This window comes from Octopus bimaculoides, chromosome 8, assembly GCF_046866305.1.
Source record: "Octopus bimaculoides isolate indiv1 chromosome 8, ASM4686630v1, whole genome shotgun sequence".
In the NCBI taxonomy this organism is placed as follows: Eukaryota; Metazoa; Mollusca; class Cephalopoda; order Octopoda; family Octopodidae; genus Octopus; species Octopus bimaculoides.
Window position 1 is genome coordinate 26748236 of NC_142935.1, and position 21935 is coordinate 26770170.

At 33.0% G+C, this 21935-nt stretch overlaps 1 protein-coding gene across 30 annotated transcripts in view; it reads right to left on the reverse strand.

Annotated features, from left to right (window-relative positions):
* LOC106881627 (protein lev-9) overlaps positions 1-21935 on the reverse strand; it is a 654521-nt gene that overhangs the window by 100404 nt on the left and 532182 nt on the right. For 20 of the 30 annotated variants that reach the window (XM_089356222.1, XM_089356227.1, XM_089356218.1 and 17 more), the window contains one exon: positions 15750-15779. The exons of the other annotated variants lie outside the window; for them this stretch is intronic. In XM_089356222.1, the coding sequence (XP_089212348.1) occupies positions 15750-15779 (30 nt within the window). The remainder of the gene's footprint in view (positions 1-15749; positions 15780-21935) is intronic. 30 annotated transcript variants of the gene reach the window in all.

The window sequence follows — 21935 nt, forward strand, 5'->3', positions numbered from 1 at the left end:
GGTAAAAAAAAAAAAAAGCTGTAATTGCCATTTATTTTATTGAAAAATTTTCGTTTGAATAACAGAAAAAAGAAAGCAATCTTTAGATCTATTGTCGGTAATATCTGATCCGTTGGCAGGCATCACGTTTTATTGTTTAACTTCTAATTTATACACACACACATATATATGTAAAGTGTATATATATATATATATATATATATATATATATATATATATATGTGTGTGTATATATACATAATGTTTATATATGTTCACATATATTCATGTGTATATTCATATATATATATATATATATATATGGGCGTGTGTGTGTGTGTGTGTTTGTGCGTATACACGAACCGATAAATACATATACACACATATAACTATATATATCTTTGTCATTCATAGACATGTGTGTGTGTGTGAAAATATAAGATAAAGTAAAATGTTTGATATTTAATATTTTTGTAGACTACAATCAACTATTTATTATAAACTCGTTGCATCGATATGAAAAGCAGAAATGGAATACATAAAAATAAACAGAGAGTTAGAGTGAAGGTTAAAACGGCCTTATAGTCAAGATAATTTTTTATTTCTATAGTTTATTATGAAAATCACAACAGCGTCTATGTAATAAACCAGTGTTCTAGACATTGCTGTCAATTGTTAAACAAATGACTTCTTCCTGTTTCCTATTTGGAAAATATTACATTCACTTATGTATTCTTGTGTAAGATATTTTCTAAATAAAATATAGAAAGGTGCAACTGATGACGGCGAACATTGGCTAAATAACAACAGCTCATAGACCGAAGTTGAGCAAACGTCTGTGTGATGTGGTCTGCAAGGTATGTATTACATCATAGTTCTATCTATGGTGATGTGTGCAAAACAAAATTTAATGCTTCATCGTGTCTTCGGCAATTTTCAAATACGTAAGATATAATAAAGTGAGGATGGCAAAAATCCGTTTTGACGGAGCTATTTTCCAGCACGAAATTCTATGTAACGGCATGCATTTGTTCTTACTCATCTATAAATATTCTACAACACACACACATACACACAATCAGACAGACAGTCACACACACACACACGCATATGTATATATATGACGTAATACACATATAAAGACAGGCATATAATCATGCGTATGAGCAAGATACAGGTGGCAGTTTTATTGTTACAATATATATTTCGCTATTTTTTTTTCCTTTAAGGTGTTAACGTTTATTTACATCTTGACACTAGTCGTATGCTGGGGGTATACTACGCATTGAATGCGGATATCCAATATACGTATGCATGGACCTAATCAACTAGAGACGTATCAGAATGCTCGCAGGTAATTGTTGCTGCTATATTAAAAATTTAAACTATGTAATTATATAATTTGTAGTGAGAGAAGCATTATTTAATACCAAAAAGCAAGCTGTATTATCAACGTAACGGGAACGTTGTGTTTGAGTACCGAATACTATGTTATTCACCATGAGATCAGCTCACTTGGACGCATATATGAAAGCACCCGCTGGCACTCTGCGACATCATTGCCTGAAAAGACAGCGCAATTTTATGTATTGTAGACAGTGTGGTTTAGCTGTTATGTCGCTATGTTTAGCTGTTATGAAAAGCTCGGACGGTGTAAAAAAAATCACGTGATCTACCAATTCAATGGCGCGTAAGAGAAAATTCTCGTCTACCAACGATATACATATGAATACTTTTATGTAGCATGCTTGCATCTGAAAGGTCATCGCAGGCTAAATAACTTAGTATTGGATGTACTAACACAGCATTCGGTGTTCTAACATTTAGTTGGATATAAAAATTGCCTTTTGATATAACTATAACTCGTTTCAGTTTAAAAGTCGGTACACACCCAGCTGAATATTTTACATTGTCTTCGAGAATATATATTATTCTGTTAGGAAAAAAATATTCACGTTGCATCAAATATTTTAATAAATCTCAGAATTTCACTGTTAAGCAATGTTGGTAGTAGTAGTAGTAGTAGTAGTAGTAGTAGTAGTAGTAGTAGTAGTAGTAGTAGTAGTAGTAGTGGTGGTGGTGGTAGTGGGTGGTGCTGGGTGGTGCTGGGTGGTGGGAGTAGTAGTACTTGTAGTAGTAGTAGTAGTAGTAGTAGTAGTAGTAGTAGTAGTTGTAGTAGTAGTAGTAGTAGAAGTAGTAGTAATAGTAGTTGTAGCAGTAGTATTAGTTGTTGTTTTTTAGATTTCATGCCATATGACATACTTCGCAAATATGTGTTCCAGCTCTATACATCGTAATATTTTCGATATTATCCTACTCTGCCTGGTGCTTAGATTCATAATCCATATTATGAATAGAACATCACTATCAGTATTATTATATCATCAGCCGTAGAAATATAATTTATGACATTTATAAAGATTGCAAAACTGTGTTTCTAGTTATTAAAATAGTAATTCGTGTTATTCCTTTATATGATAAACAAAATTATAAAATCACAAATATAATATCAATCATTGACATCCTCTTCTTTCTTCAGTTCCGCTTCCTACCCTTCTTCTTTTTCATCATCATCATCATCGTTTCATCGTCGTCCTCATCTTCATTATGAGCAACAAAAAAGCAACGTTATTATCATTATTATTATTATCAACAACAATATTGTCATCATAACCATCATCAAGATTATCTTTACTATTATGAATTGATTGAGAAATACTGAAACCGAAATATTTTCAAAATATAATTGAATCAACATGAAGGAAAATGTCTAACAATATAAAAAGAGAAAAATAAAACCAATATATATATATATATATATATATATATATATATATATATGTATACGTTTAAAACATAAAATCAATTGTCATGCACGAAATAAAAACAATTAACAATACTGAGCATTCTCAAGAGAAGCAATGTAGATATATTTCAAAGATTATAATATTTCACTGGGTAGATGACAGATATAATTAGATTGAAAATATGAGATTTTAAGTTAAAAAAGGCAAACTACAATATACAATAGGGACAGAATGCATTCACATATGTGGGAAATGTGAGGAAATTGGCATTTTTGTGTTAGTACAAAATGAATGCCTCAGTACTCATTAATTTCATATGTGAGTGATGGTACTAACTAACTGAAAATTGAGAAGCGTAATTAAAAACATTTTGGCTTAAATTTGAATTTCAAATATATATTTTGTATTTTGACAGTAACACCGAGGCGTTTTCAATATAAAACAAGGTATATTTGTGTGTGTACGAATGTATATATAGATATATATATATATATATATATATATATATATATATATATATATATATATATATATATATATATATATATATATATATATATATATATATATATATATATATATATATATTTATATATATATATATATATATATATATATATATATATATATATATATATATATATGTATATACATATATATATACAAATATATATATATATACATATATATATATATATATATATATATATATATATATATATATATACATACAGAGAGAAGGAAAGAGAGAGAGAGAGCGAGAAAGAGAGCAGTTTTGGCGTATATTACGAAATATTGAGATTGCCGACGTGTTCATTACTATTGGGTATTCTATACGCATATTAGGAAGACGGACACACGCATAAACGCATATATGTAAAATACACACACATACACACATATTTATATATGATATATATTTATATATATATATATATATATATATATATATATATATATATATATATATATATATATATATATATATATATATATATATATATATATATATATATATATATATATATATATATTCGAGAACCCCTTCGGTCATGAATCACCATGGGGTTGCACCTACAAAGTTACCCTCCGAGGCACAAGTCCGGGCAAGGCAAAGGGGCCGATACAGCTTGGCACGTGTAACGTCGCAACTCATTTCTACAGCTGAGTGAACTGAAGCAACGTGAAATAAAATGTCTTGCTCAAGAACACAACACGCAACCCGCTCCGGGAATCGAAATCGCAACCTCACGATCGTAAGCTCGATGCTCTAACCACTGAGCCATGAGCCTTCACACACACACACACACACACACACACACACACACATATATATATATATATATATATGCTATACATATACATATATATTTATATTTATATATATATATGCATATAAACACACGCACACATATAAATACACGGACACACATATGTATACATACATACATGCACGCGTATATATAAGTATGCCCATGTATAGAGCTATATGGACACGTCTGTTTGTGTATATGCGTGATTATCTCCCGAACTGAGTTTCACACCCTGGTTGCCTTCAGGCGATACCTGCTGCAGTTTGATTCGGTTATATTTGATGGCATATTTATATTCGCTACTGTCTATGTGATGATTTCTTTCTACCGCTTCGCTGGCTTGTTTGTTTTTTGTCTCCTGAATGCTTGTTACTTTTGTGCCTATTGAAACCCAATATATTCATACGAGACTACAATTATATGAAATATAACCGTTATATGGAATCTACCTAAAAGATATTGTTCAAGAAGCAACAGTATCAAAGAGCTGCCAAATCCTCACCCCCAAAATTATATCGATATTTATTACGAATAGAACATTTAAACAGATAAAATGCAGATACTTGAACATGTACAAAATAAAGATAGCTCAGGAACGTGTACGACCATATCCGAAAATTAATGGAGACATGGACTACCATATAAAATGGTAGATAATAGACACAGAAATATTCCACGTAATCACACGAAGGAATACACGCATGCTCGGCCATACACGTATAGATTTGCGCGTTAAAGAAGAGGAATGAAATTAGCTAATAGGTTTAATTTCAACAACTGTATTTTGTTCGAGCAAGACAAGACAACTATAGTTGCTCTACATGATAAACATACGCCATAAATGGAGATGCAAAATAACCTGGCCACAAAACTCACACCCATATGAAATGCAGATATTTACTACACACATATTTACAGCAGGAAACCAGAATATGCCTCGGCTTGATTAGGCTCCCATAGAAATTAAGCCACAAACAACCGGTATGAATTTTATAAGCAAAACATTTCTCATAGACTTACACTAAATCAATTCGCAGACAAACCCAGGCCAGTATACGTACGTGCGCTGAACAAACGAACTGGGACATAAACATTATACACAAAACAACAACAAACAATGAACAAAGCATACATTCTCACATACACACGAAAGCAAACATACTTGATGATTAATAGTTTAAACGACACACACTCTATCGAAACAAACCAAGAAGAAATTTTTAATTTGTTTAACTGCCAAATTCAATAAACCTCGCCGATTTCTCCACCCAATAAAGATATATTAATCCTTCATTCTTGGCCAAAACAAGATTGAAAACACATTATCAAAATCAAATCAACCATGAAATACCATTAATGACAGACACACCTAAACATTTCAATAATGAAATAATTCCTATATATTTTTTTCTATCCTTTATGTGTTTCAATAAATCTGACTATTTCCACCTTTCTCGAGTACTGTCATAAAGGGTTTACTCGACCTAATTCTCATGAATACGTATTTTGCCTCAGGGCTCATTTACGGGAACAGGGTACATAAACGAGCACCGGTTGTCAGCGGTGGTAAAGGAAAATATAGATCAGAAATATGTACTCATACACAAACGCACGTTTTTGTGTGTGTTTGTGTGTTTGTGTGTATGCCCGCGTGTGCGTTTGTCTGTGTGTATATGTATGTAGACACGCACGCACGCACACACACACCGACACATACACACACATACATATATACACAAGCCGGTCATATTGTAAAACTGGTGTTCGTCTCTATTTTCGATATATTATATATATATATATATGTATATATATATATATATATATATATATATATATATATATATATATATATATATATATGTGTGTGTGTGTGTGTGTGTGTGTGTGTGTGTGTGTGTGTGTGTGTGTGTGTGTATGTGTGTGTGTGTGTGCGTGCGTGTGTGTGTGTGTGTGTATATTTGAGGAGTGGGAATACGATGCACTTTCACTAACTTTCCGTGTACCAAATTCCCTCCACAAAGCGTTTGTGAACCCGGAGGTGTTTGTTGGCACTCCATCGCTTACGACGACGAGGGTTCCAGTTGATCCGATTAACGGAACAGCCTGCTCGTGAAATTAACGTGCAAGTGGCTGAGCACTCCACTGACACGTCTACCCTTAACCTAGTTCTCGGGGATATTCAGCGTGACACAGTGTGACAAGGCTGACACCTTTGAAATACAAGTACAACAGAAACAGGAAGAAAGATTGAGAGAAAACTGTGGTGAAAGAGTACAGCAGGGTTCGCCACCATCCCCTGCCGGAGCCTCGTGGAGCTTTAGGTGGTTTCGCTCAATAAACACACACAACGCCCGGTCTGGTAATCGAAACCGAGACCCTATGACCGCGAGTCCGCTGCCCTTACCACTGGGCCATTGCGCCTCCACATCCGGAGTTGTTGAAGAATCAATTGACCAATGTGCCATACTGTAGAATTTTACCCAAAAGCACATAGTCACAACATGAGCTTCCTGTCCACCAGTTTCATCGTAAAATTCGGAAGGCCTACAACAATAGACACACAAGAACATATATTTTTTTTCAAACACCTCTAGCCACGTATAAAAATAAAAATACCTCCACCAAATCATTCTAACCAGAAAAAAAACTGAGTAAATACGCATCCCAATACATTAAGACCATAAAAATATTAAGTAAAACACATTAACTATACAGAACCTTTTTTCAGTGAATATGAGGTAACACTGATCACACAAATAGATGGTTATAAGATATAAAATATAACAACCAAACAAAGCGCAAAAAGAAAATCAATGAACTGTTACAAACACCTTCTCAACTATAAATACATCGCCAAACAAAAGTGTAACATTTCTTTCCTGAAGAATACGGTCTTGTGGAATTCACATTGAGAGATCAACATTCAATCGCAATAAGCTACATATTCTATAGACCCTTAGTACCTGCTGTTATTACCAGTTCAAATATTCTAATACCACGTTTGGATTTGTAAACAAGGTATTCACTCTGTTTGGTAACAGAGAACATTTCTCGCTGTGGATTAACGATGTAAATACATCTATATCAGCTTGCAGCGCCACCTATCCAGCGCAGCGCCACCTATCCAGCTCAGCGCCACCTATCCAGCGCAGCGCCACCTAACTTGACTGTGTCCACAGCCACAAGTTTTCTCTGATAAAACATAGTGAATGGCTTGTTTACAAGTCTGAACACGCTTATTGGAACATTCGAATAGGTAATAACATTGCATTTATACATAACACTGCTTAGCGCTCCCAGCCCGTGACTTAATACTTGTCTATCATCCATTCCTCAAAATTCAGCAATTCAATGTGTGGATGCTTACAACACACAGACACACGCACAAACACACACACACACACTTACATACGTATGCATGTATACACACACTCATACAAATATTTACATACAACAACAACACCTTCACCCTCACCGGCATTGGCGATACCGTTACCGCCGCCGCCTCCAGCGACGCCAAACCCCAGCAGTCCCAGCTCTAACAATAACGAAGTCAGCAGCAGTAAAAACAGCAACACCAGCATATTCAGACACAGCGCCGACAGTACATGTCCATGCGGATACAATGGATGATCTGGAAACTCATTCAAACAACGTCTCTCCAACCACAGGTTCACCTTCAGATGTCCGGAAAGGAGATACGTAACAACCCTGGCCAGCCATGTCTGGCAACTGAGAGATGATGGGTTTCCATACACGATCTCATGGAAAATCTCCGAGAACCCAAGCCACTACATCAAAAGGACAAACACTTGCAAATTATGCATAGCTGAACAGGCGAGAATCCTACAGGACTCTCTCGAACTAGGATCATCCTTAACTTGGCGCTTGTGTGTGTATACATACACATGTAGACCTCTGTGTGTGTGTGTGTGTGTGTGTGTAAGAATGTATATGTATATATGTATACATGCGTATATATTTATTACCTTTAAATAGTATGTGAAATTAGTAGACGCGCTCTTAAACAATTATGACATGATGTTAAAATCGTCGAGAAATAATATTTATTAACAGTTTCTCTTTAATAAACATCGGTATCTTTTAATCGCAATATTTTTCACACAAATACAGAATTGGTGCAATATAGAAAATATAGAGTTTACTTCACTTTAGTGTTGCACACATTTTTTCCCCTCATTCGATTTAATTAAATTCTTTTAACATGTCTGTCTTCGTTTTTAAATGGAACTTTTCGTCTTTTTCAATATCTGGTGTTATTGTCTTAATATTTTAAATCATTTTTTTTTATTCCAATTTCTCTGTGATCTAAACACTTCTACCACCTACGTTAATATCCACAATGGAAAATATCTCCGTTTATTTACATTAGGTTCATCTGCAATTATGGTAAATAAATTCTCTTTATATCATTTACTAAGGGATTAGAAATTATAGTAGATAATCACTTCTAATATTAAGAGAAATTTTTCATTAAAGCTATGATTTATATTAAATTTACAGAATATTTTTTATTTCGTTCGGAGAATATTGGTAAAATATGAACAAAAAAGGATTGCTGCTTGTATAAGCGTTGTCGAGATCATATTTGTAGATAAGTTAATTTCAAGTCAATTCATGCAGATTCATAGAGGCGCTTAAACCTGCCGTGATCCACAACAATGTAAGTCATTCAGTCTCTCTTTCTCTGACTCTCTCTCTCACGCACATACACAGACAAATACACACACACATACTCACATGCATGTATGTATATATATATATATATATATATATATATATATATATATATATATATTTATCAGTAGTGCGAAACAGAGTTTATGTTAAGGAGATACGTCTTAAAAACACATGAAGAGACACATCTACACTGAGGGATACACCTAAATTAGTTGTCTAGTATCCCACCCGTGAGAGATCGATGCTAGATGGGTTGAAACAGTTGTAGTGATCATAAAGAGTCTCATATCTGTCATCATCTATCTCTCTCATTATTGGCTTTTATATATATATATATATATATATATATATATATATATATATATATATATAGAGAGAGAGAGAGAGAGAGAGAGAGGTTTGTGAGCGTTTGTACGTACGTATGAGTGTACCTAGAAGAAGTATTTTGTAGCCGACATATTGATACAAAGTAGCTTTAATAACAGCCCGCTCAATGTAAATGTGGATTAAAGTTTGTGTAGGTATGTGAGCACGGGCACAGCTGCACAAGCGTCTGCGTTGGAGAGAGCCTATGTGTAAGTATACGCTAATATAAGCATAAGTGTTTGTTTTAATTTTGAAAATGACATCAGCGAATTTTGTTTTCAGCCTTAGGTTTTCCTAATGAAGTCCGTAGTTTTCGTATAATAGCCTTCGAGCTAGTGTCTGAAGTCATTCGTTTCACGCATTGTGCCTTTTTTAAATAATTACCAATTAAATTGCTGATAATATTCGCCATAGATATTTTATCAACGAAACGTTAATATTACTAAGACACCCACAGAGATAAACTTGACGTCCCAGAATTCCACTTTTAGCACCTGTGTTTCGTAACTCTTCCGACAATAAAAGCAGAACTTTCTTTCACAGTAAACGATTTATTCTACTGTGTTTATCTCTCGCCCACACATTTTATTCATTATCATTACAATATAGACGTAATATTTCTATTACAATAAACTTCTAAAAATTAATTTCACCAGACTTTACGTTTTTTATCTTGTTAAATATTTTTTCGATATCATAACCGATGCGATGGTGAACCACAATCTTTATAAATTTTAAAGAAATACTTTTACACTATTTAATCCATCACAGTTATCTTTAGACAATAATATTTAATCTGTAACCGCTCAGTCATTATTAAAATTTATATGTATAGTAGAAACCGAAATCAAATTATATTATACGTATAAATGGAAATAAATGTATGTAGTGTGCATGGAGCCACATATATATGACACTTTTACAGGAATTTCAAAGGCAAAGTAAAGGAAAAGGGAAAAGTTATGATAACATCTTGATTGCATAAATAGAATGTAACTCAAGATTAATAGCGTAGAGTACGAATTGGATTTGCATTGCCTCATCTTACAAAAGTGTGATTCTTATATCTTACGAGTAGAAACGAAACACTGAAGGTATTAATTAGTTGACGAAGTAGGGCGATAAAATTAATGAGCAATGTGGAATTTTTCAAAGCCTTCTTAATCATTCACTGATGAAGAGGTTTAATGGAATAAAAGCAATCCCAACGGAAAGGATGACTGTTTGAATAAATTTGTTATAGATGTACTGTTCTGCGATTAGTATGAGCTGATATCAAGATGTGTATATGGATACAGGGTTGCTATTATGATTCTACCGCTGAGATTACGTACATTTATGGGGCAATGATTTGTTTACTGTAAGACGATGATTATGCTTACATGTGTCTAGATTTCTGCAGATATACATTGTATACTCTTGTAAAATGTATTGATGTATTAAAGGTATCTGTGAAGCTAAAACTGACATGTTCAACATTTTGCGCTCATTATTCTTGTCATTCCTAATGTCTAGTGACATGTAATGATTATCAATGTTTTTGAATTAGACGTGTCAGTAAAATATATATTTTTCGCGAAGTGCTGATATGTCGGGTAGAGAAAAGAGTGCTGTACTTATAAGAAAAATAAGCATGGAAAAATCAACTTAAACGTGTGCTCGTGTTTTCAGACGTATATTTTTGAGTCTCAATATGCCATCCGCGCGCGTGTGTGTGTGTGTGTATATATATATATATATATATACACACACACACACACACACACACACACACACACACACACATATATATATATATATATATATATATATATATATATATATATATATAGTATACGCAAGGTCATAATCGCATATGTACATACATATTTATACATTACACACACACACACATCTACACATGTACATATATCATTCATTTGAGTAAGTGATCGATATGGCAATATGTTCTTTTTCAAGTTGGTCGTTATTTGTTCTAGTGAATATATGTGTGTATGTGTGTGTTTTTGTGTTCATGCATATACATGTATATATGTATGTATATATAAGTATATGCATATTCGTGTGTGTGTTTCTCTCTCTCTCTCTCTCTCTCTCTCTCTCTCTCTATATATATATATATATATATATATATATATATATATATATATATATATATGTATATGAGTGTTTGTGCAGACATAGATAATAGTTCTATACAAATTGAACGTATAAAAAAACACAAGAGAATTAAGATATATTGATAAATAAATCAAGCAACATAGGAAAAAATGATTAAAGAATAATCATGATTACTGAAAAAAACCGTAAATGTGCAAACAATGACACAGAGAGGAAATATACGTGGTAAAAAAAAAATAACTAACTATTGTTGAGAATCCTGAATAAAGGAATGAAAGGAACGTATGGCTGAAGTAAAATGGATGCATTAAATTATTTTCAATTTCGCAGAAAATTGCACAAACATGATTCTTTTTTACATACTATAATGTTTATAGATGTGTATGTGATTGTGTGTCTGTGTGCATCGCGTATGAGCATATACGGACATATATATATATGCATATATATATATATATAAACATATGTGCGTGGGCCTGTGTGTGTGTGTGTGTGTGTGTATTATTTATCTTTTACATGTCTCAATCCTTAGAATGTAGCCATGCTGGAGCACCGCCTTGAAGAATTTTAGGCGAATTGATTGACCCCAGTTCTTATTTTTATTTTAAATCTTGGTACTTATATGATTGGATCTCTTTTGCCGAACCACTAACTTACAGACAAACAGCGGATGGGTATATATATATATATATATATATATATATATATATATATATATATGTATGTATGTATGTATCTTTCTTTCACCCACTTTCACTCTCTCTTTCTCTCTCTCTCTCTCTCACCCCTCTCTCTCTCTCTCACTCCCTCTCTCTCTCTACCCCCTGTGTTTGTATGTATTATTGTAGTGAAAAGGGTTTTAGTATATTAAATAGCGCCAAGTTATTCGAATGATGTGAGTGTGTGTGTGGCAAGCGTGCTGCTTTTGGAGAAATTGAGAGAGAGAGAGAGAGAGAGAGAGAGAGAGAGAGAGAGAGAGAGAGAGAGAGAGAGAGAGAGAGAGAGAGTAGGAAACTGAAAATATGAAGTAATGATATAACACTACTTGGAATGTGAAGTTATGGCGAAGGTAACGTATGATCTAGTTGAAGTCTTGGGAGACGACGAATTTACAATCTGCCAGTTTGAAAATGCATCAAACACCTCCATTTTAATGTTGAAGTCCATTAACCTTCAAATAAATTGTATGTATAAGCTTATACTATAAGAGAAATGAGGATACTGATGAAACGCTGTTACATCCACCGCATATACACATACATGGCCGCCTCAGATTCACAATTATTTAATGTATGTCAGTGTATTTACATAAATACATACATATATGTGTGAATGTGTGTGTATGTGTCTGTATGTGCGTATCTTTGTTCTCTATTTTTTTACTTGCTTTACTGCCTACCATGCTGGGATTTTAGTGGAACAAATCGACCCCCAGGAGGGTTTTTAAAGCCTACTTATGCGATCAGTGTCTTTTGTCAAACCGCTAAGTTACACTGACGTAAACATCCCAATACTAGTTGTCAAGTGGTGACGGGGGGGGGGGAAACAGAGACACAAAGGCACTCAAACACAGATACAAAGACACACACAAACACACATAGACGTTATGTGAATCGTTAGCGATTTTCTTCCTCTGTCTTCCTTGCTATTTGACTTTCCTCTGTTTCTGAAAAAGAGCGCTGCTCTTAACGTAAAACTACCTGCTACGAACTCTTCGTATCGGTTTGATTATGTTTGTGAAATTTAGCGGTTCAACGACATATACAAATGAAATATGAGTGATAAATATCCACACACTCACACATACACACACACGCACACATACATCAAGTAGCCGCTGTCTATGAAGAATCATTATGAACATTCGCTCTCCAGACTTTTGGGGTTATTTGTTAAATTTATTTATCCTCGTGCTCTCTCCTGCATAAAAATGCCGTAATTGGTGCGATGCCTTAAAACTACTTGTACGTCCTTTTTATATTATGGTATATATATATATAGGAGGGAGAATGTACGAAAAAAACAACAACAACAGACGAGGACAGGTGCTGTAAACAACAAAAGGCTGTATTAGTTTGAGGCTCGGGAATACATATATATATATATATATATATATATATATATATATATATATATATATATATATATATATATATATATATATATGTATATATATATATATATATATATATATATATATATACTCCCACACACGCACTCACTAACACAAACACACAGAGACTCGCACGCACTTTTGTGTATAATACGTGTGTGTAAATATATACACTAGAGTATACATATACACTGCAAATAGTATGTATTTTATGATATATTTCAGTATTTTCTCATTAAATTATACAAGTAGTTGACAGCTTTCATTTAGTGAATATGACAATCTCAGACGCTGTATAGAATCAGATATCTATAATCATAAATCTTGAGAAAATGCAAATATGAGATGGTAAATTTATTTCTTATATCAATTGATTATTTACTATATATGCTCTCATTCCACGATATCTGTCATGCTAAAATTATTGACAACACTCCAGATAATTACATTTCAAACATTCTGCCTGTCTGACTCTCTATATCTCTGTCTGTCTGTCTGTCTATCACACACACACACACACACACTCTCTCTCTCTCTTTCTCTCTCTCTCTCTTTCTCTCTCTCCCTATTGTCTCTCTGTCTGTCTCTCTGTCACTATCTGACTGTCTTTCTCACTCTCTCTCCCGGTCTATCTGTCAATTTATCTATCTACCCCACCACCATCATAGTGTTAAGCGCTATTATTATTTATACATATGTCTATGAGAAAACTTGCATAAAAACACAGAAGCAGATTCACAAACAAAAATATACATAAATTAATAAATGTTTGTGGTGCAAGCTATGGATTCATAGAATCTTGTGGCAAAAAAAGAAAGCTCATCTAATGGACCCGGCTACCACACATCGTAGTAATCCAATACGGAGGATTAAATTGTAGATAACTATGCAGTTAAAATCCAATGGATTCAAAGTATGAAATTATTTCACGAACAGTATATAGATCATAAAATGAAGAAGTTTGAGAGGTGAATATAGTCATTAAACCAATTGATATCCTTATCATGACGTCCGTTTCACTGCCTCTAACATATAATAAAAATTTTCAGTGTATAATAAATTATTTTCGGAATGTACTGCTTCTATTAGCAGAAACAACTGTAAAACAATGACGGTTATTGCGTAATTTACGTTTCTATCATTCCATTGATATATATCAGGTCATCCCATAAGTTCTGTCCGATTTTACCTTTTTTTTAAAATTGAATGAAATGTAATAGTATTTTAGAATGTCTAATTGAATTAAAAATTATTTTTATGCATTTGTGTACATTTAAAATAATTAAATATTATTTTACAGAATCATAAATTAAAAATTTCTTTGATTAAAACCCTTTCTAACATGGAAGTATCCAAAGAGCATTTGAGGCACATAATGCTTTATGAGTACAAAACAAGAAACTCTGCAGTGTGTGTATTTTGCACGCTCGTCTGTGTGTCAGTATAGGTGTGCGTACACGGTTTCAATATAGTTGATGCTCCAGTCAAACTGATGAAATTCTTTTTTCACTTTTGTTTGTTACTCTAATTTTCTGTTGGTTTAGACTTACATTAATGCGTATATCAACAAAACGAAAACAGATACATCCAAATCTTATGTTCAAATAGTGAGTCATTAAAAAATACGTTGGTTGCTGCAAAATACAATGAGTGTGGAACTTATGTTTTGATTGGACAAAAAACAATGCTTTCCTCTTTTGTTGGTGTTCTTTAGGGGAATACATTTATGACGTCTTTGTTTTTTGTTCGTTATAATAACTTGATCGCTTGTTTATGGACAAATTGCAAATAAAAAATAATTCAAATAAAAAATAATTCATACACAAATGGTCACGGAATACATTGAAATCAACACCGAGGAAAAGTTGAATATATTAAATATATAGAAAGAAAAAGATAAACAGAAAGATACATATGCAGAGAACAAATGTATTTAAAATTGGTGCAGTATATATATATATATATATATATATATATATATATATATATATATATATATATATATATACATAATGAATGAGCGAGACAGAGGGAAAGAGAGAGTATAAAATATTGATTTAAATAAACGAAGACATACAATTACACATCTATAATGACATAAACATTTATATATATATATATATATATATATATATATATATATATATATATATATATATATATATATATGAGAGAGAGAAAAAGAGAGGGAGAAAGAAAGAGAGAAATAGATAAACAAGAGTCAGATGGAAGGACATATTTACAGGCAGGACCGGCAGTGACGATAGAAGCAACCATGTGAAGCAAACATAGATCTACCTACGACAGTGGACAACCTCATAGCTTAGGCATATTTAGAACTAGACTAACCTGGGCGTGCTTGTGGATCATTCGTAGAGACTGAAGTAAAAGAGAGTACATTTATAAAACGTTATTCATTTGAGGAGAACACAATAGTTTAGAATACTCTCTTGTTTGGCGCAATGTGTCTAAAGACAGCTATTAAGAGATAATGAGGTTACATCAGCATTTACATAATAATAATAATAATAATAATAATAATAATAATAATAATAATAATAATAATACAACAACAACAAAAACAACAACAAAAATAATGACCAGTAAATAGCTGTCACTTTAAGTCCGCTAGCTGTGGAAAGCTGACAGTTTTCATTATACCCAGCAAAATAAGCTGTTATAAAATAATAGTAATAATAATAATAATAATAATAATAATAATAATAATAATAATAATAATAATAATAATAATAATAATAATAATAACAATAATAATAATATCGATCTAGGTGTCGGGAATATGTGTAGCAAGAGATGAAAACAAAATTGAGTGTAGAATAAAAATAAAAATAATAATATTGTAAAAGTGCATGACAATAATTTTTAAATAATATTTATAAGTATTACGGAAAATCTTCATAAATCATTCATAATAAAAAATATTGCAAATATATTTTAACATATGTGTAGAAATGTACACCATTAATAAGAAAAACATGGTTTGTTGTTGGTCAATAGTTGGCCTAACTCGGCTTAAATTATGATCTTAGTTGCAATATGAATTGTTTTAGTTTTTCACATAATGTCAAATTGGTTACCATCTCAAGGTTTATGGGATGTAACAGAAGAAATTACAAATTTTACAATATAAAGAAATGTAATGAAATGTAATATATGATACAGAATAAAATGGTAACTATAAAAGGCAATATTGAATATTTTAAAGTAAACAGCGATATTGTTCAGTTTAAATATTAGATAATAGTCTCATATATCCTGTAAAAAAATGTAACATTATCGTTATATGTAAGTAATTGCAAACAAAAGCAGATATGCACACACACACACACACACATACACACACACGCACGCACACACACACGCACACACACACACACACGCAACACACACACACACACACACACACAGCCCTCTTTTTATTTCTCTGTGTTTCTTCCCCTCCGTCTCTGAATCTCTCTTACTGATGGGATATATATTTTTGAATATCAAAACTGAGAAGGAATCACTGAATAAAACCATGGTCTTCTGGTGGAAGAAGCTGTGAAACCAACATTCTAATTCATGTCAATGTTGTATCCGTTCCTCTAATTGATGCTGTTCCAAAGCCGGAATGAAAATCAAATCACCTCTGTGTAAATTGCGAGTAGCATACAATAACTAAATTTATTAATTTCTTAGAAGGGAAAACGTGCATTAACTACAGTGTGTAAAAGAATGACTTGGCCTGATTATATTGCTCAACAAAATTGATTACAAATTTGATCTTACAAGAGAGTGAGTATAAGTTAATGAGAATACGAAGTGGGATAAATTTCAGAGTGATATTGGGCGGGGTTACGTGAATATTTCCGCCCCAGAGAGAAGATACTGAAGACTAGAAACGTAACGAAATTTATATATCTGTGGAATAAAAAAAAAAGCTATTTTCCTTTTTATTTAGCGTATTTAGACATAAAGTTCGCACATTGATCTTGTATTTATCGCCAATTTCTCAATACAGTGAGTGAAAATAGTTTTCATTTAAAATCGTGTTCTACATACGAGCTGAGATCCCCTTCGGTCACGACTGACCATGGGATTGCACCTAGAAAGTTACCCTCCCAGGCACAAGTCCGGGCAAGGTTGTGTTTATAGAAGACCAGCAGTTGCCCATGCATACCGGTCTCCCCTCTCCACCCCACCAGCTTGGCACCTCTGACGTCGCAACTCATTTCTACAGCCAAATATATATACGACGGACTTTTTTCAGTTTCCACCTACCAAATCTACTGACAAGGCTTTGGTGGGCCCGAGGCTATAGTAGAAGACAGCTGCCCAAGGTGCCACGCAGTGGAACTGAAGCCGGAACCATGTGGTTGGTCTGCAAGCAACATGCTACACAACCACTCCTGTATATTCCTTCCTTCATTTATTCAAACATTCATCTATTATTTCATGATCTATGCATTATTGAGCGTTTATTCAGTATCTCATTCAGTATCTCCATCCAATCTGTGACATATTCAATCGTTAATTCTAATCCCTTCCATCAAACTCCATCTCATTTATGGCTATATTGCTAAAAAACTATTGAGTAAAACATATGGTTCATGTACAGCGATGTTAAGTGCGTATGATTTACGTATAATTATTTTACTATTTTAATGTCAATCCAAGCTGGTATTTTTTTATGTTTCATGAAAACGTACCACATATAACATTACGTCAAGGTGTGTTATGATGAAAGAATCCCGCCCCCTACCTTTTCGAAGAATAACTGTAATCAGAATAGCCTGTTGAGAATCTCAGCTCGAGTAATTATGTTTGAGTAACCCCAGTTTCCACATAATTCGGTTTCGAGCTGAACAAATAATTTATTTATACTTTAACTTGAATATTGGTTACACTTCTTCTCATTCGCTACCATTTTACTGGATGTGCTTTCAACGAATTCCATATGACTGAGTGCTGTAATCTATTAGAGTACAAGACACAGATATTACGGACAGATATACAATCATTTGTTCTGTGAAAATTAATGGCAATCCCACAGAAGGTTGTACATGAAGCGACTTACCGAAAACATGGAAACATACAAAGAATAATGAATAATAAAGCCTTTAGCTTCGATAAATGCATATCAAATTCAGCTGCCGATAAGTTTCTTTTCAAGTTAAATAAGAATGCTGTTTTTATCAATGACCTGAAAGGGGTCTGAATAATCTGATAAAAATGTGTAGTTAAAGAATCGAAGCAATAGTTTGCAGAATTAATTAACAGCGCATCTGAATCCCTTCCAAAATTTGAGAAATTATTTGTGAAGTGAGATGATGAAATAATTGAATACGTGACTGGAAATAATACAACAGATTACAAAATAATATAACTACACATGCCAAAGTCTAGTCTTAAACCTGTGAATAACGAGGGGTAAGTTGAAACCATACAATTCAAATTAGAACGCTTAGCATAACAAACTCAATGATCCTATAAATGCTTCCGCACGCAGCCACAAATGCAGGCATTTAAACCCCATGATCAGATGCCGATATATTGTTAGTAAATGCAGAGAAGGAAAGCTTTAATAACTTATGTAATATATCGCATATAAAAGTAATCTAATGAAAATATAGCGGTGATACTATTAAGTAGTTTAACTATGTCAATAAAATAGAAGCTAAGTTTTGATTTATCCAATTTGCTATAGAGAAGTCTTAATTGGCGATTTCTAGAAATCTTTCCACGCAATTCTCAAGTTCCTCAAATTATATGTGACTGTAACAAGTCTGACATTAGTACAACTATGAACATCACGAAATTTTCTTTACTTTCCACAGTTCTTATTGGATTAAACAAAATTTCTCAGAAACATTTTGCCATGAGAATGGAGAATTTGACAGGGCATATCTTGGGGACAGGTTTATTTTGCAGACACTCCAAAATATAATAGGAATGAACATGTTATGTATCATAGAGAACCGACATACTAAATGCAGTCAATAATAAGAATGAATATGGCATAGGATTAGAAAGAAATGTTGTTAGAATATGTGACCAAATATGCAATAATATAATTACTGATCTACAAAATAGCAACTTATTTAGATACCGCCACGACAAACAACACCATATCTGCATGAGGAGAGAGATTTCATGCAGTAATGCTTTATACCACTCATCATCTACACGCCTTCTAATTACGTGGTCTGATCAATAAGTATCCGGACTGTTGCCATAGTAATGAAGCTAAAAGCGCAGAGTGAAACCGCTTGGCAAAGATTGACTTTGAACTCTGTTGTGCATGTGCACTAAGTTTTAACGCTCTAGCTTTCTTCCGCTGTTTACAGCAATCTTTGGAATGGACGTGTGTAGCGTGTGATCGTCTCATTGACCATGGCACAGAAAGTTGAGCAAGGAATCTGCATCAAGTTTTGCCAAAAGCTTCCCGATACCTGCTCAGAGTCCTACACAAAGTTTTCAATACGTTTTCATCTTTAAGGGTTGTGAATCCAACCCACTAAGGGATGATATCTATCCAATATACTGCCGGAAGGATCCCCAATTATTATTACAGTAGTGCTTTCACGAAGTGCAATAAATGGGTGCGGGAAAAGGAAATTTTACCCTTAATTTATATAGCAATAATTAAATGGAAGGGGAATATGTGGTATTCATCAACTTGCAGACATTGTACAATGTCAATTTACCTGTTTATTTTTCAACTAAGAGGAAAATAAAAACAATATACAAACACATATGACATATGTCATATCGGTAATTAAGAATTAAAAAGGACATCTAGTCACTAGAAGTCCTTTTTAATTTTTGATTACTGATATGACATAATATGTCAGATGTGTTTCTATAGTGCTATTATTGTCCTCTTAGTTGAAAAATAAACAGGTAAATTGGCATAATACAATGTCTGCAAGTTGATGGAAACCACATATTCCCCTCCATTTTCTTATATATATATATATATATATATATATATATATATATATATATATATATATATATATATATATATATATATATATATATACATGATGGGCTTCTTTCAGTTCCAAATCCACTCACAAGTCGTTGGTTGGTCTGAGGACGTAGTAGAAGACACTTGCCCAAGGTACCATACAGCGGGGCTGAACCCAGACCCATATGATTGAGAAGACCCATATAACCACACCTGTGCCTATTTATATATATATATATTTTTATATATATCAAATAATGCTGCTTGTCACTTATCCGCAATTTGTATCATAGTACTGGGCCCTAATAAGTATTCGTCCATTTTACGCAGTCGAAATATATTTGAAGGAATGGTTCGTGTGCTTCAAGATCTACATTCACGTCTGACAACGTCTTTGCTTCTAATGCTCTTCTATGAAGCATATGTTTTAATACTCATATCTTTTTTGAACAGAGTCTTCTTGCCTCACTAAGAAACCGTTAAGATATCAAGTAGCATTAGTAGCAAAGATGGCTGTTTGCTGCGTTGTATAACCCTCATAATTATCTAATCATTTCCGCCAGGCCTTTTTAATAGATTTAATTATACAAACAAAAAATATAATATTAAAAATGAATTACACATAAATTAATCAAAACAATTATGAGTTAATATTTTTCTTTGCATTTTGATTAAACTGCTTCTGGATTCAAAGCATTATATTGCCAAATATCCATCATATCGTCGATAAAAATTAATTCCAACCATAAATAACGGAGCACTGAATATTAGATTCAAATTTTGAACTAATTTTCAGGCATATTAATATTGATCCAATTACGTTCAGCATCAAAATACCTGATGCAGAACGTGCCTGTAAAATTTTCTATTTATTAAGTCATCTCTTTATTAAATATTCTCTTTTATTATCCCGTTAAACTTTCACCATGGTATGTAATTGATTCTCAGACGATTTAGGAATTTATACAAGAGTTGCATAATGTTATTTTTCCTACAGCAGTTGCATGTTTATATATTATGTATATTTAAATATGTATATTGTTTATAAAAGAATGTGATCTATTTCTCCAAAGTTCCTATATAATTATATAATTGTGTTCGAAAATATCAAATGATACAAATGAAATGATTTTGAGGTAGTCCTTTGATACGTTTAAAAATGACCGAATTATTTCTGCATTTTTTTACTCTGAAGAATTTCGTAATTCATCCGTAATATAAAAGACAGGCTTCCTGAATATTCTCACGAAGTTTCTAGAAAGATCGAAACAGGATAAGCTTTCTATTTCAATCGACGTCATCTATCATGAAAATGCCTCCGATTACAAAGTTCCCTTCGCGGGCAGTGCGGTGTTACAGATTCTGGAGACGGAAGGAGTGGAGACAGAACACGCTAAATTTCTATGGGAGGTGCAATCGAGATTGAACACCAATGTAAATCATCTGTGAAATCCCATATGAACATCAGTCCAAAGCTTTTCGCCGCATGTCTTGAAATATCAATCAGAAAGGGAAGTCAACAACGGTGGACTAATAGCATATCTCCGATCATAGCCATCATT